The 16,298-nt window shown below is 39.5% G+C and overlaps 1 protein-coding gene across 1 annotated transcript; it reads right to left on the reverse strand.

Moving 5' to 3' along the window:
* Positions 1-2,997: 2,997 nt before the first annotated feature.
* Positions 2,998-12,859, reverse strand: LOC128615933 (protein FAM171A2). Its single transcript, XM_053638339.1, has 8 exons — positions 12,769-12,859; positions 11,646-11,960; positions 10,552-10,644; positions 8,772-8,924; positions 8,483-8,662; positions 5,725-5,838; positions 4,973-5,099; positions 2,998-4,826 (listed from the first exon to the last, which is right to left on the reverse strand). Exons 1-8 carry the CDS (start codon positions 12,857-12,859, stop codon positions 3,257-3,259), a joined length of 2,643 nt encoding a protein of 880 aa, XP_053494314.1. The 3' UTR covers positions 2,998-3,256.
* Between the last annotated feature and the right edge of the window lie 3,439 nt (positions 12,860-16,298).

The raw sequence follows: 16,298 nt of genomic DNA on the forward strand, positions 1-16,298 counted from the left end.
AGATCAAGTAGCTTCATAGTTTTAAAAATGTCTCATTTTTTATGCAAAACCAAACAAACATGTTTCAGCTAATCAATCAATCAAGCAATTTATTTTATATATATATATATATATATATATATATATATATATATATGTGTGTGTGTGTGTGTGTGTGTGTGTGTGTGCGTGTGTGTGTATATATATATATATATATATATATATGTATATATATATATATATATATATATATATATATATATATATATATATATATATATGTTTTGCCGAACCAAACCAGTAGTGCTAAGAAGACCTGTGCTTCTTCTGTGCTTTGATTTAAAATAGGCCACAATTTTTTTCCCCTAAAAAATGAGCCAAAAAATGTCTCAAAATGGCATTTGTCTCCACAATGGCAGAAAAAAACATCATCCACATGACACAAATGAGGTTGATTATTATTAGATTATTAATTGACGAATAAGCTAAGCGATTAAGTGAAAAGCTAAAATATTAGATAAGACATTCTGTTAAAAATAAGGAAGTTGCACTACACTAAGAAAGTGAGAGTAGTTGCGTATGTCGTGGTATGAATATTAATACGAGAGCAAGTTCAGAATTCTCAGCAACAAAGCAACATTTCATACACAGTTCGAGTGATTACAGAGAAAAAAACTGCCATACAGTGAAAGTAAAACGTAAATAGCACCAAATATTTCAACTTGGAACACAAGGTTGTTTTTGCCTTCCGACAAGGCATCTGAGCGCCATTTTGGCACCATTATCCGACACTACCAAACATGCTAAATAATCACCGTGTTCACTTTCCTCAAAGGCAACACAGCACATTTCATCCTCCCACATTTCATACTCTCACGAGAGCCATTTTGATCATCAGTCATTTAAAAAAAAACTGTCTTTCTAGTCTACATCCCATGCATATAAATGCTACTGTATATACACAGGACCCCTCTAACATCTGGACTTGTGTTAATGGAGTCTGGCTAAGAGTAAAATCTGGATGTTTACCATATTTATTTTACAGAGCTGTTGATTCTGATTAATCAGGAAGTCTTCTGATACGTTACTGTTTCTATAGAAACAGCTATTTCAGAGGTACTTGCTTGGTGGATGCACCAAATAATCTAATCCTAATTTTAAAAAAAAACAAAAAAAAACGTGTTGTTCTTTAAGAAATAAAAATGTATATTTGTTGATATGGTGACATTTTTGGTGAGGAGACATTCATGGAAGGAGTCTCCAATGCCAGTGCTTTGTAATGACTTTTGCATTTTTTTTGGTAACTTGACAGGTTGCGTTAGTTTTGTCTCATTAACTTGGAGGGAGAGAGACAGAGAGATAAACGAGAGGCTTTTGAAGGAATGAATGTCTATAGCTGCTATAACATAAGTGAGAATAGTAACTAACTTGTTTCACAGACGTTCTACAACATTAAATGTACAAATAAGCAGATAAAAACTATAACTGTTCAGCAAATTGCTGTGTTTATAAGAGGAATAAAACACTCTGGAACATGCTGTCCATGGAAAATAATTCAAAACAACTTTAGAGTGGTTATAGCCCAACCCTTTCTTTGATTATTCTTTGATTACTTTCCTAAAACAGTACGCCCAATTGTGTTTTATTACTTACTTTTTACCTAATGCACTTTATAGTATTATTGACTCTTTGAAATATCTTCTCTACCCCTTTTCTCTGTTCAGGAAGCAGCTGTCTGGTTAAGACGATATTTTTTAAATATAACATTGGTAAAAATGTCTTAAATAAACTCTGCTGTCTTCCATCGCTCCACGACCAACTTTGTGCAATGTAACCTTCTCCATAAAAAATATAAGTACATTTGCGAGACGAGAATTGCACATAAGTTTGAAAAACATGTACAGAACTGTTGATCTGGCTGACTAAGATGTTTCGTAGTATGTGTTTTACTGCTCATGTTTGGATTAACAGTCAAATTTGTTTTGTCTGGCCCCCTTGTTTGTGATTGGTCTAAATATCATGTTAGGTTGATCGTGAACCTGGCAACAGTGCGATATCATGACACTGACACAGCCCCCTCCAAACCATTTTAGGACATACAACGTACTACTTTAGCGTATACCGACTACTGCGCTCTTTTTCATTTAAAGTGCACTGCCAGCTTCGTATGATCTGAAAAGTTCATAATGGCAAAAAAATACATTTAAAAAATCACCACTTGGTAAATCACAAACAGGAATATATGAAAAATATTTACCTTAACCACATCGAATAAAATTACCTAGTGAAGTAATAAACTATGAGCACACAAGTATTGGTCATTAATTGGGAATGTCTGACATGGAGTGTTTGGATCTATAAACCAGTACTTCATTTTATCCTTACTGTTCATATTGTAATTCATCTTGACGATATTGATAGTTAAAGAAAAAAAAAAAACATTAATAATACATGAATAAGGTATAATGCTTCCTGTTGGATCTAGGAATAAAAATTCACATTGGGATTATGAAACAGGATGTACACAAGATTGCTGTGTTACATCAAATATGAAAACATCCAGTAGCTTAAAAGTAATTTTTCACTCTTCAGCACAATGCCTGGTCTTTTTTTTTTTTTCTTCCCAAAACAAGTCTGTTCATGAACACGCCATCTCGACTATGGCACTATTCCGTAAATCCACAGCAACCTCCAAGCCGTTCTGAAGCAATTCAAACAGTCTTGTACGTAGTTTTGTGACTTCTTTTGTGCCATATTTGATTGTAAACATATACAACGTACATTAAGGAATATTTTTTATTTAGACCTATGGTAAAAATGGCATTTCATATTATGATAAGGGACTTCAGTCAGGCATCATAGAGGTGCTGAATATGTCTTATGTCGGAGTGTCACCTCATCTGCTCTTCTGTTCCCAGAATCTCATATTTCACTAGTCTCTTATCCACATCAGAGCTATAGATATAGTTTTTGGTGATATAAGGATGGTATTTGATTAATTACAAAATGATTCTGACAGTGTTTCGTTCAGCTTGGAGGAACTAGATTAAATTGTCCCAATATAGACAAAATTTTGCTTACAATCACCAATTTGAACAAATTGTGTATATCCTTGCTTATATCCACATCATTAAACAAGGGCATCACCCTTTTCCACAAATGGCCTCCTTTTTAAAGATGGTGCTTATAGTGCTCAAGTGTCAAGCATGGTCCAGGACCCAGGTGGACATGTCCTTCATATGTAAAAGGTGTGACATGGTCTCTTTCTGTTACTCTTTTACTTCTTGGGATGGAACACCATGAGAGGCCGTTCCTCAATTCGTTGCCATGGACTTTTCTTGTTCTCATCCTTGTCATCTGGGTCATTATCATCCTCTGGGCTGGTGACAGAATCCCGTTGGGTCTCACTGTTGCTGCTACGTGAGCTGTTTCCCCGGCTTCGACCTCTTCGTGGCATTGGTGACCCTCGTGGTTCCTCTGGCCCATCATCAAGGAGGGGAGTCAGTGGATTTTCCAGAGGTGATCCCGCCCCCATACGGCCAACACCACCAGCAAGATCTAGAGGGTCATGATAAGCCAGCTTGGAATACTGCTTCCCCCCACTGCTGCTTCCTCCATGCCCCTTCCGCCCATTTCCGTGCCGTTCCTCTTTACTCTTCCGTCCAGATGACTGTTTGCGCTCCTGTTGGGTATCTTGGAGACTTGTGTCTGGGCAGCAATCCTTACTGGTGCCAGCAGGGGCACTCAGGGTGCTTTGAGCACTGTGGTTACTGCTGTTAGCGCCACTGTGAGCAAATTCTGAGGCAACATCGATGTAGGAATGGCGCACATGAGCATTGGCACGTCCATCAAGAGATATGAACCAGGCACGAGGGTGCTGCTTGACTCCTAGTTCTCGAAGTTTCTTTTCTGTAAGTGCTTGGAGCTCTCCATTCATCTGAGCCATGGTGGAATCGTTAAAGAGCACTGGGATGTGGACTGGTGCTGAGGGACCTCCAGATGCCCATACATTCTCCTCCGAACCGGATGGGGACCCTACACCTTGCTGGGCTTGCATCTGACCTGATCCCTGGCTCTGGACCTGGAGACCTTGGCTCTGAACTCCACTGCTACCACCATTACCTGCCCCTCCTTGGCCTTCTCTTTCCCTCTCAGCCTGACTCTGGCCATCCTTTGCAGCTTCAGAGCCACCAAACTCAGACGACAGACGCATGTAATGTGCTGGAATGACCAGGGTTGGAACCATGCTGCGGTACATGTTCTCTGTCATTTGATCTAAAGAGCTGCAGAATATGATCTGACCAGGTTGTGTGTTCAGTGTTGTTGGACGAGCAAGATGGTCCTGACCTTGGGAAACCTGCGAATATTCTGGCGGCTTGTCAGAGAGGGGCGGAGAAGGTGGGTCAGCCGTGTATCCACGATTATCATTAACAACATGTCTGCGACGGTACTCGTGATCCTTTACATCTGGGCTGTAGTTGCGACTGAAGTCTTCATGGGGAAGGGTACTGTCGAGGTTGGTTGTGTCTGTGGAACGATGCACCTTCATAGGGAAGCTTTCAGCACCTCGCTGGGCCCCTTTGGACTGTTTATTCTTGGATGAATGACGGAGTTTGTGTGCTGGTACGTGCTTGGCAAACTCATCACGTGCACTTTTGTATTCGTGGGACGTGGACGCTTCAGATTTGCTGGCCTCTGGATCGCCGTTGGAGGTGGTGGTTTCAACATGACCACCGCAGATAAGGTTGAGGCGAGAGGTGGAGGTGCCTTGGTCTCTTCTGGAGTTGCTCAGAGCAGTTGAGACTTGACCCTGCTTTTGCTGCCTCCGAGGCTTCAGGCACCTCCGTCTAACAGCAGGAGACAAAAACAAGAAAGTGAGTGCATGTTGGTACATGAAGAAGCCTCTGTAAAGACCTTGCTTCAGGAAAGACTTTGGATAATCCTTCATTCAAAACATATGAACAACAAAATCTAATATGCCACAACCACCAACCTGCAGTAGTAGAGGAGAACACAGAGTAGTACCAGTACAAGCAGAGCCAGAGATCCCAGTATTGAGAGCAAGATAAGGGTATGATATGCGGTGATGTCCCTTAGGCTCGGATGAGACAAACCAGGTCCTAAAATGCAATCATGGTTTTACTAATGTATCACTGTCATTGCACAATTATTATAGATCTAGAAACACTATTAAACATTACATACAGCACCTTTCAAATTGTTACACTGTAATGTAATTCTATTTTTTTTTTTTGCTGTAAATAAGTGCACAATACTATATAAAATTCTTCACAAAACAAGTCGTAACTATGGGTCCTATTCAATAGACTTACAAACTACTGATACAGAATGGAGTTTGGCCAGAATTTGCTGAAAACAGAGGCATCTCAGTTTTCAAGTTTACAAGGAAGTGGTTGGCTTTATCAGTGGTGGTCTAAACACTTTTGAAAACCCCGGTCTCTGATGTTTATACTCAAGAAGAACCTGGAAACCTCAAATACATGAACTAAATGCAGTTAAATTTAATAATCTGAATAGGGAGCCTTGAAACTCACCTTGAGCACGTGAATAAGCTGACTCTGAATACAGAGAACTTTCCCCATATAAATTATTGACATTGCCTTTGAACTTAAGCCACCACCTCTTAATACGGCCCAAATGTGTCTATTTTCTGAGCTAGTGAGTAATCACTGGGCTTGTTTGTTTGATTCAAGGCACAAGGATGAATGTGCATGTGTATTTTACCCGATGAAGAGGGGAAGGCCGCTATCCAGTATCCCAACCGTGAGGCCATAAAGTCCCATGTAAAATGAGAGCCATCTCTTCTAATGTAGCCAGTCCCATTTCTCATCCAAAGGCCTGCAAATAGCAAAATCACTGTTTTAGCCATGACTAAAAGGGCAGACAAGTTACCAAATATGACATTAAAACATAGAACAAGGATGGCTCCTAAGTGGCACAACAGAAAAACATTTTCCCTCTCGCCAGGAGAGCGCAAGTTCACATTCCGATGATTCAATTCAATTCAATGCAATTTTATTTGTATAGCGCTTTTTACAATAGACATTGTCTCAAAGCAGCTTTACAGAAATATCAACATGGTATACAGATATAAAAGGTGTTAATTTATCCCAACTGAGCAAGCCACTGAGTGGCGACGGTGGCAAGGAAAAACTCTCTAAGATGTTTTAAGAGGAAGAAACCTTGAGAGGAACCCGACTCAGAAGGGAACCCATCCTCATCTGGGTAACAATAGATAGTGTGAAAAAGTTCATTATGGATTTATATGAAGTCTGTATGGCCTTAGGAGCAGCCGTAGTCCCAGCAGTCTGGAATTAGAGAAGATTTGAGCTCCATCCAGAGGCAGAAAGGATCTGGATCTCTAGTATCTCCATAAATTTGTGTGGGGCTCGGCGAAAGGAGAGAGGGAGAAAAAAGATTATTATGACTGCGAAGTAGTAGAACAGAATCTAGTCAGGGTAGGCTTGAGTAAACAAATACGTTTTAAGCCTAGACTTAAACACTGAGACTGTGTCTGAGTCCCGAACACTAATAGGAAGACTGTTCCATAACTGTGGGGCTCTATAAGCGAAAGCTCTTCCCCCTGCTGTAGCCTTCACTATTCGAGGTACCGTCAAATAGCCTGCATCTTTTGATCTAAGTAGGCGTGGCGGATCATATAAAACCAAAAGGTCGCTTAGATATTGTGGCGCAAGACCGTTTAGTGATTTATAGGTTAACAAAAGTATTTTATAGTTAATGCGAGATTTTACTGGGAGCCAATGCAGTATTGATAATATCGGTGTGATACGGTCGTATCTTCTAGTTCTAGTTAGGACTCTAGCAGCTGCATTCTGGACTAACTGGAGCTTATTTATATTCCTACTGGAACATCCAGACAGTAAGGCATTATAGTAATCTAATCTAGAGGTGACGAATGCATGAACTAGTATTTCCGCATCATGTAGTGACAATATGTTTCTTATTTTAGAAATATTTCTGAGATGAAAGAAAGCTATCCTAGTAACATTATCTACATGAGCATCAAATGATAGGCTGGAGTCAATAATCACTCCAAGGTCTTTAACTGCTGTACATGATGAAACAGAAAGACCATCCAGAGTAACCATGTGATCAGAAAGATTACTTCTAGCTACACGTGGGCCTAATAAAAGTATTTCTGTTTTATCAGAATTAAGTAGAAGGAAATTAGTTAACATCCAATGTCTAATGTCCTTTACACAATCCTCAACTTTACTAAGCTTCTGTCTGTCCTCTGGCTTCGCTGAAACATACAACTGTGTATCATCAGCATAACAGTGGAAGCTAATTCCATGTTTACGAATAATTTGACCTAGGGGTAGCATATATAAAGTAAAGAGCAGTGGGCCTAAAACAGAACCCTGTGGAACTCCAAAAGTAACTTCAGTACGCATGGAGAATTCACCATTTACATCTACGAACTGATAACGATCAGTCAGATAAGACCTGAGCCAGGAGAGGACTGTTCCCTTAATACCAACAACATTTTCTAATCTATCAAGGAGAATAGTGTGATCTATAGTATCAAAAGCTGCACTAAGGTCGAGTAACACAAGCAGCGAGACACAACCCTGATCGTACGTCAGTAGAAGGTCATTTACCACTTTAACTAACGCTGTCTCTGTGCTATGATGAGGTCTAAATCCTGACTGATGCATTTCATGAATGTTATTCCTATCTAAGTACGAGCATAACTGCTTTGCTACAACCTTTTCTAAAATCTTAGAGATGAAGGGGAGATTTGATATTGGTCTATAGCTGGACAATTGAGACGGGTCAAGATCAGGTTTTTTAATCAAGGGTTTAATAACTGCTAATTTAAGTGATTTAGGTACATAGCCAGTGCTTAGGGATGATGCCACAAACATCCATGCCCAGGAGCCAAAGGAGCAAAATTGGCTATGCTCTATGGGTGGGCTCTCCCCTGCAACAATTGCACAGCAACAATTGTGGGAATCTGTTCGCTGATGTGTGTGGAAGAGGGTTGATAGTGCTTTCCCCAGAGTTTGTTATGCTGCTCCGTGACTCAGCATGAGCAGCATGTCAAAAAGATGCAGTTGGCTGCTTCACATGTCCCAGAGGAAGTGTGTTAGCATTCACCCTCCCCAATTGATATCTGTCATATAATAGGGGATAGCTGGCTGGTGGGTGAGAAATAGCAGGCAACCAAATAGGGGAGAAAATGTGGGAAATTACAAAAAAAAAGAAGAGCAAATGACAGAAAGATAATATGATCTGTCCTGCACAGGACAATTAAGTCTGAAATTGCCTCAGTTGAGAATTTCGCACAATAAGAAGCAATTGTGTCATCAGCATACAGTAAACAATAGAGGCCCCAAAATGAAACCCTGTGGCACACCAGCTTTAACATTTCACCATTTCTGACAAGAATCCATCAGAAAGTACATTACATAAATATATTACTTAAATAAGTCTTCAAGGTTTCTATCTGTATGTATACCTGTATTCGTGTTATACACCCACACAGGTATGCTGGTGGGCGACCGGACACGGGTGTCAGAGGGCAGAGGAACAGAGAAATGAACTGGCTCTGTGACTTGAACCTCACTGCCTTCCCGATCAAACAGCTGGGCACTGACTGCAGCTACTACTGTCAAATCCGTCCAACTGTTCTCTCCTCCTACACAAACATACACACCTTATTTACACGCAGTAGTTTAGGAGCAAATATGCTTATCATTTTCAAAAATCTACAGTGATAATATCAATCTCTCCATTTGGAATATGACCTGTGGTGTTGGGCTCCAGGGCCAGGAGGTAGGGGAAGTCATTGATTTCACTGATATCTCTGGCAGTGGTCAAAACAGCAGTCATTTCAGAGAAGGAGGAGTTCCGTTGCAAGCTCCGCCTTGGAATGTGCAGCCATGGCTGGCTCCGCCCTCCTGTGTGTACAAATCAGGGTAGTTTGTTTTTTTTATATATATATTTGTGTCCAATTGATATTAGAGTTACAAGGTAAAAGACATTTTAAACACAGGCAAAGTGTCTTTCAAAGCAACAATGTGCATGTTTCAGATAAATAACTTTCATTATTGCATCATCAATTGACAGAAGATCATGGGAAGAAGAAAAATAAGTGTCTCATTTTTTTTTCTTTATTTACAATGATACTGACTGACAAGACAAGACACTTTGAATGTACACCACTGTTACACAAATGATAAGCTATTCATTATAAGTTTTTTTAAAAATCATTAAAATGTTCTTAATGTCTTCATAATGTTAGCATGGATTCTAGGTAACCCCACTTTATGTACTTGTTAATTCTATGCTAAAACTTTTTCTTGTTCCGTTCAACCCTGTTACACATTTAAAAGCAAAGTGTAGCCTGTCAGCAAAGAAACAAAGAACATCAAGTTTGTAATTTTTTTTTAAAAGTGTTACAAGAGCTAACTGTCCATATCATAATATAGCTTTCACATTGATAATTATAAAAACTAATAGTTGTATTATTATTATTATTATTATTATTATTATTATTATGTAGAGTAGTAAAATACAGTATTTAATAATTCAGATCCATGCTAGAATATTGTGTTAACCATAAGATTTTTGAGAATGTTGTTGCTATGGCAACAGCAGCAGGAAATAGTAACTGTAAGGAAAAGTAGCTGAAGACAAAAGGTTATGTATGTGTGTGCACATGTGAGAGAGAGCGAGAGATACCGGAATAGACTCAAACAAAATGAAGTCGAGAGGTTATCACACTTGACTTTTCCTGTAGGCTAGTATCTAGTGAATTTTTAGAGTATTTCCATTATTTAGGCATTAGGCAGTTGAGAGTCACCAACATACAGTCTGGCAGCTTGTGAAAGATGTTGTTCAGTTTTGCTTGATACAGCATGCGAGTTTGCCTAGTTTCAGCGAAATTTCCAGCCCAGCTACATCCCAAAAGACCTGAAGCTAGCTGACCTTGGGAAAACAAGGTCACTGTGGTGCGCACGCATTTACTCTATGATGTACGAACATTCACCACTCTGTAATACACCCTTTCCCCCAACCAATCTTTTTTCAAGATATCTTACAATAGAAATGGTTCTATACATTATAGACACACTCTCTGCACTTACACTTTGCCTTTATTTGCAGAAATGTATTAGATTTCATTCTTGCTGAGGAGCATTTTCAAACTATCCCAATTTGGCACCTGGCAACCTTGCCTACTCCTCTTCCTCTACTGAAAATGTTCAATGGGCCTCTATTAGCGCCAATAGTTGCAATAATAACTCTACGGAGCTAAATAGGGCAGAAAGGTGAGCAAATCAATAGCACTTCAGCTTATATCTGTCAAATAGCAACATATTTTAAATTATTGGATACTCAAAAAAGGTCATTATTATATCAATGGAAATGTAAAATCTACGGAGTTCTAAATGAGGACTTTATGAAAATTAACATCTGTTGAATGGCTGATATATGTGGTTGGGCTCTGCTACACATGCCCCTATGGACGAGCCATCACTGATCATCATCACCGCAGTGGTACCCAATATCTTCTGCATTTTGTACCTGGAGAGCCGTGAAACACATGGATGACATCATCATACAGGATGAGGGTTCCTGGCCTTTGAGCCAAAAGGTACAGGCTGACTGAGGAGAATACTAAAATGCAGAACAAGAGAGAGAGAGAGAGAGAGAGAGAGAGTCATGAAAGAATGCTGGAGCATCATTATTACGTTCTGAAATCTAACAAAGAATTCTGAATAATTGCATTCCCATCACTGACACTTGTCCCCAAGGCAGGAGATATCATGAAAATAGCATCCTTCAAATACAGACAGACAGTCTGAGACTAGAACTATCCGTATCACATTCACTACATCATCATTTCTTTAAGAAAACCGACTCCATCACCCTTTCCGACATCTCCTCTGAACACTACAAACATAAAACTAGTCGACTGTGAGGAAGGAAACTACTAACTATCCAACTGAAAGGTTTTAATTAGCAACTTAAGAAACCTGAAGCATGTCTCAGTTATGCACGATTCTGACCTTGAACTTAGATCTGTCTTCTCAGTCCTTATCTTCTATCCCCCAATTTTTAAAAGGCATGTGTTTGTTTTTAAAGGCACTGGTCTAGACGTTGTTGAAAATTTATTAAATTTCCCTGCGTAAATATTGACATTAACTTACGGGCTTAAGTCAACAACTCTGAATACCACCCATCATGAGAGGACACATCAAGCATCGCCTTCAGCATTCAATTATCATTTTTACTGTTTCGAGAGTGAGATTAACTGTGTAATGTTTATAATTGATGAAAGAAGTCAAGAGCTACTGGAAATCTCTTCCAGTAACTACGAAACCACATGTTGGTGTTGTTGTTGTTGTTGTTTGGTGTCTGCAGCTAACCAGCAAATCATCATCTTTGACTGTTACAAAACACTGTCACTGGAGACTCCTTCTGTAAATAAACATCTCCCTACAGAAAACGTCACCATATCAACACTAAGACATGTTTTTAAATGAGTTGCGTCCACGATACAAGTCTCTGTGAATCAGCTGTCATGAACGAAATCAATCATCACCATCCCACCAATCGGAATCAAGAATTCGACAGTGATGTGGAATTAGTGGGGGGGGGTTTCAGTGTTTACTCACAGGGCACTTTGCTGGCGTGCCACGGCACTGAGCTGGTGACATAATCCTTTCGAGATGCCGTGATGATTACCCACGAGCCCGTGCGGTACTGGAAATTCACTACCGCCGCATCATCACTGGCCCCCTGGCTGGATGCCAGCACGCTCCGGTTACCATGGACGACGACGGCGGCATCGGACAGGGGCGAAAGGTTGCCGCTGTCAAAGACCTTGACCCTCACCTGCACCTCTGAAAGAGCAACATCGCACACAGGAAGTGATGAACGGGGAAAAGGACGACATAATGCTATAGCGCAGTGACAGTGGCGTTTACGTTAACGAGGAATCCAATAACGTAGTGATGTAATGAAGGAAACTTCAGTGCAGTCGTTATATGACGAGAGATTGAGATGTTCACTGCGATATTAGCACCGAAGTCGAACCTTTAGTAGAAGCTTATGTGTCGAATGGCATTGTGGGTAATGTAGGAAACCGTAACTCAAAGTGAAAATAAAGCATGAAAGGAGTTTCAACTACAACAGAACAGATGATTTTTATGATAAAGATTAATATACATGTTAGTAAGGCTGGATTTTTTTTCCTTTTAAGTAGCTATGTGCACATTTCTACACATCCCAGGCCCTGCACATGTCTTACAAACAAAAGCGTTGCAAGACGTGTGTCGCGCGTTTCACTCGTTTGCATAAATGACAGGCCTGAAGATCTCAAATGATGTCATCTGATTGGCTGTGCTGAAGAAGCTGTCATATTCTTAATAGAAAAAATTATATATGACATCTCATCGAAATGGGTGTCCAGTGAACACCTACTGAATAAAATGGACCTCTGAAGACAGGTTTCAATTCAGTGATAATTTTTGTAACACAAGATGCTCTTTTATACCAGAAACACATTTTTATTAGGATAAACTGAATTCACTACCATTCAGCTTGAACACAAAACAAAGAGCGTTGATCGAATAATCGATTTATTTTATTTTTTTTTAATCATGCAGATGATGCTGTCTTTTTTGTTTGTTTGTTTGTGTTTTTTTAAATCTGTTTGTTTTTTGGCTGATGTAACTGATTAGAGATTAGACCCCCTTGCCCGCCGCTCCCCACCCTTTTCCTCGCGCACACACTCACCGGGATCCGCCGCCGCTTTCTCGTGCGTCCTCGCGGCGCAGCACAAAAGCAGGAGGAAGACGACAAAACGGCACACGCGCTCGGGCGGCATTGTCAAACCTACACCGCCGTTCCCACCACGTTAGCCATTTCCATTCATCCGTCTATGTGTGTGCTTTTTCTTCCCAACTGTGAAATTTTTTTTTTTTTTTTTAAAGATGGTTGTTGCTAGGGGCGTTTCGCGCATCCTCACCACGACACATCCCTGTCCTCTCTCTCCTCCTGTTCCTCCTCAGAACAGCCGCCGTGCGCTGAAGCTTCATTGTTCCAGAAAATAAAAACAGCGGCAGCGACATCTAGTGGTGGGAAAATAGCGTTGCATGATAAATATTTACAGCGCTGTGCGTTTCCTGCCAAACAGCGCCAGAGGGCGCCATTTAATCGCGTTACTGACAATAATACCATCAGGCCTGACGCGATACATTATTTTTACTGAAGAAGAAGGAAAAAAAGCGGGGGGAACTTCTGTTGCTTTTGTTTCTTGTTTTCATTTTCCTTAGAGCTCTTTCTTTTTTCTTCCCTTTCTTTCAGTAGTATAATGATCATTTCTTTTGTTTCTTTTCTTTCATTTTCCTTAGGGCACTTTCTTCCTTCCATTCTTTCTTTCTTTCTTTCTTTCTTTCTTTCTTTCAGTAGTATAATGATCGTTTCTTTTATTTCTTGTTTTCATTTTCCTTACCGCAATTTATCACTTTCTTTCTTTCTTACTTACTTATTTTCTGTTGATTTTTATCAGCTTTTGTGTTTCAGATATGATATCTGAAGGATTAAATATATGTTGATGCAGATTGACATCTTTTTAACTCTCATATTTCTTTCTTGTCTTTCTTTTTTCTTTCATTTGGTTTCTTCATTTTTTTTGTTTCTCTTCATCATCTTTGTTTTTCTAAATTCTTTCCATTTTTTCACATTTTTTCTTTTCTTAACGAGCCTTCTTTCATATTTGTCTATTTTTGCCTTTATTTTTTTTTTTTTTAAATATTTTTCTTTCTTTTTATTTATCAATCTATGTTGTATTTCAGATTTTTTTTTTTAAAGGACTGGTGATGTGATGTGGATTATCATCTTTCTTTTTCCAGTGTAATGAGCAAGTGTTTTTCTTTTTCTGTTCTTCCACTCTTCTTTCAGTTTCTGTTTCTTGTCTTTGTTTGTTTGTTTGTTTGTTTGTTGCTTGATTGCTTACATTTTAAGCTGGAAAAGGCTTTTGGGACACAAACCCAAGCAATAATGTTCCCATCTCCATCAAAACAGTGAATACAAAATGATATCACAGACAAAAATCATCTCTCTCTCTCTCTGTCTCTCTCTCTCTCTCTCTCTCTCTCTCTCTCTCTCTCTCTCTCTTTCTTTCTCGATGTCCTTCCTTTCCTGGTGAATAAGTAGGACAGACAGTTATTGCCCTTTAGGGAAGCTTTGCTTAAGCCTCTTTCTTAAATTAAAGGTCGTTTGTTAATTAAGCATGCATAAAATATTTAAGAGATAGTCCAGATTTAATTAAGTATGTAAAACTATGTAATGTAAGGAATAAAACACTTGGGGTGAGATGTTATAGGAAAATAATCAAGGACAGGGTGGTGTGTGATGCGGCCAAAATGAAAACAGAGTTACTGTTATCCAACTGTTATCAACGCCCTGAAAACGCAGCACTGACTCTGGAAATGCCTTCCAGAAATGTTAACTAATTATCTGTGATTATTACCCGTGCTGGAACTACTGTCCGTGCTGCTGTTATAGAAAATGAATCAACACCTTCTGACCAATCAGTATTGATTGGTGTATATATAAAATGTTATAATTTTTGCTATGTGCTTGCTATGATATTCTATATGGTTGCTAGGTGGTTGCTATAGTATTCCAGTTGTTTGCTAGTTGTTTTGATAGGTGGTTGCTATGGTAACGCAGCTGGTTGCTATAATATTCCACACAGTAAAATCCCCAGTGTTGAATTAACACCCAGAGTGTTTATTTGAGTCCAGTAGACTGTAGGTTGTGGTCACTAGAGTGTTGCTAGGTGTTTGATTTGCTAACACAGTTGGATGCTAGGGTCTTTCTAGGTTGCTATGGTATTCCAGGAGGTTACTAAGGTGGTTGCAATTCTTGCCAAATGGTTATGATACTCCATATAGTTGCTAGGGTGTTGCAAGGTGGTTACTATGCTATCCCAGTTGGTTGCTAGGATCTTCCTAGGTTGTTGCCATGGTATTCCAGTTGGTTGTTGGAGTGTTGCTATCTAGATGCTTTGATATTCCAGCTGGTTGCTGGGGTGTTGCTATATGGTTGCTATGGTATCCCAGGTGGTTTCTAGGGTGTTGCTGTGTCATTGCAAGCATATTCCAGTTGGTTGCAATAATAAATATTATAACATTTTTGTTTTTTCATGCGGTTGCTTTCATTTGTTTCAGTTTATGAAATGTTTTAATCTCAGTTAATCTATCTGTTCCTGGATTACGGGGCACTGTGAGAACATCTGGAAGAAGACACACACACACACACACACACACACACACACACACACGTTTGTTTGTCCAACAAATCTGTGCAGTAGAGCCAGAAAAATGAGGTCAGTCTGTTCTAACAATAAAAAGAGTGGATTTCAAACAACAACAACATGCATAAATAAACTCCACATCCCAGCTGACACTAACTATTGAACACAACTCCATACTGGAGGTGGAACAATATAATAAATACACTGTGTGAAAACGGTACAGCCCGGTTAGGCATCTGTTTTATTTCCCTTTCCCAAATGATTGTAGGGAAAATTCAATTTTGTTGTTATTAATTGTGTCTCATTGCACACGGACTGCCCTTTATATCTTCGTGTTCAAAGTCTATTCAATACTGTGACCTTTTCCAGTGATTTACATTTTCAATAAACATTTCATTAGACTACACGTAAAGCATATCATTTCATTAAAGGGGGCCACTATCAAGAATCAAGGCTTTAGTCACTGAGATGACGTTAACATCTCTCCTTCTTATTGAGATCCAACTCAGAAGAATTGGGATGGATCTCTTCAGGCCAGCACAAGGATATCCCTCTGCGAAAGATCTCCACTGTTTCAAGTAATCTCCCGACTTGGGATCCTGAAAGAGATCCTAATTGATCGAGGCATGTCATTTATAACACATGAACTGTATGAATTAGTGGGAATTAAAGAGATCCACACCAGTGTTTCTCATCCACTAATGGAGGGGTTATTGGAGCACTTTAAGTGCTTATAAAATGCTTAACAGCAATGTTCCTAATCTCGTAGTTGAAATTGGGATAAATGGTCTGGGAGGTACTCTTGGCCTCCACAGGGTTTTCCCACATTTGAATTATTACACAGGCGGAAGACCTGCGGTGTTCTGGACATGATATAAGAAAACTAGGAGGACGGTCCAACGGCCAGTAAAAATGAAGTTCAATACACTTTGGGTCACTTATAGTATTGTGGAGAATTTGCCAAGGGCCCTTTGAGGTGACATGGTGAGTGGGAGAAGTTGAC

Source organism: Ictalurus furcatus, chromosome 1 (assembly GCF_023375685.1).
Source record: "Ictalurus furcatus strain D&B chromosome 1, Billie_1.0, whole genome shotgun sequence".
In the NCBI taxonomy this organism is placed as follows: Eukaryota; Metazoa; Chordata; class Actinopteri; order Siluriformes; family Ictaluridae; genus Ictalurus; species Ictalurus furcatus.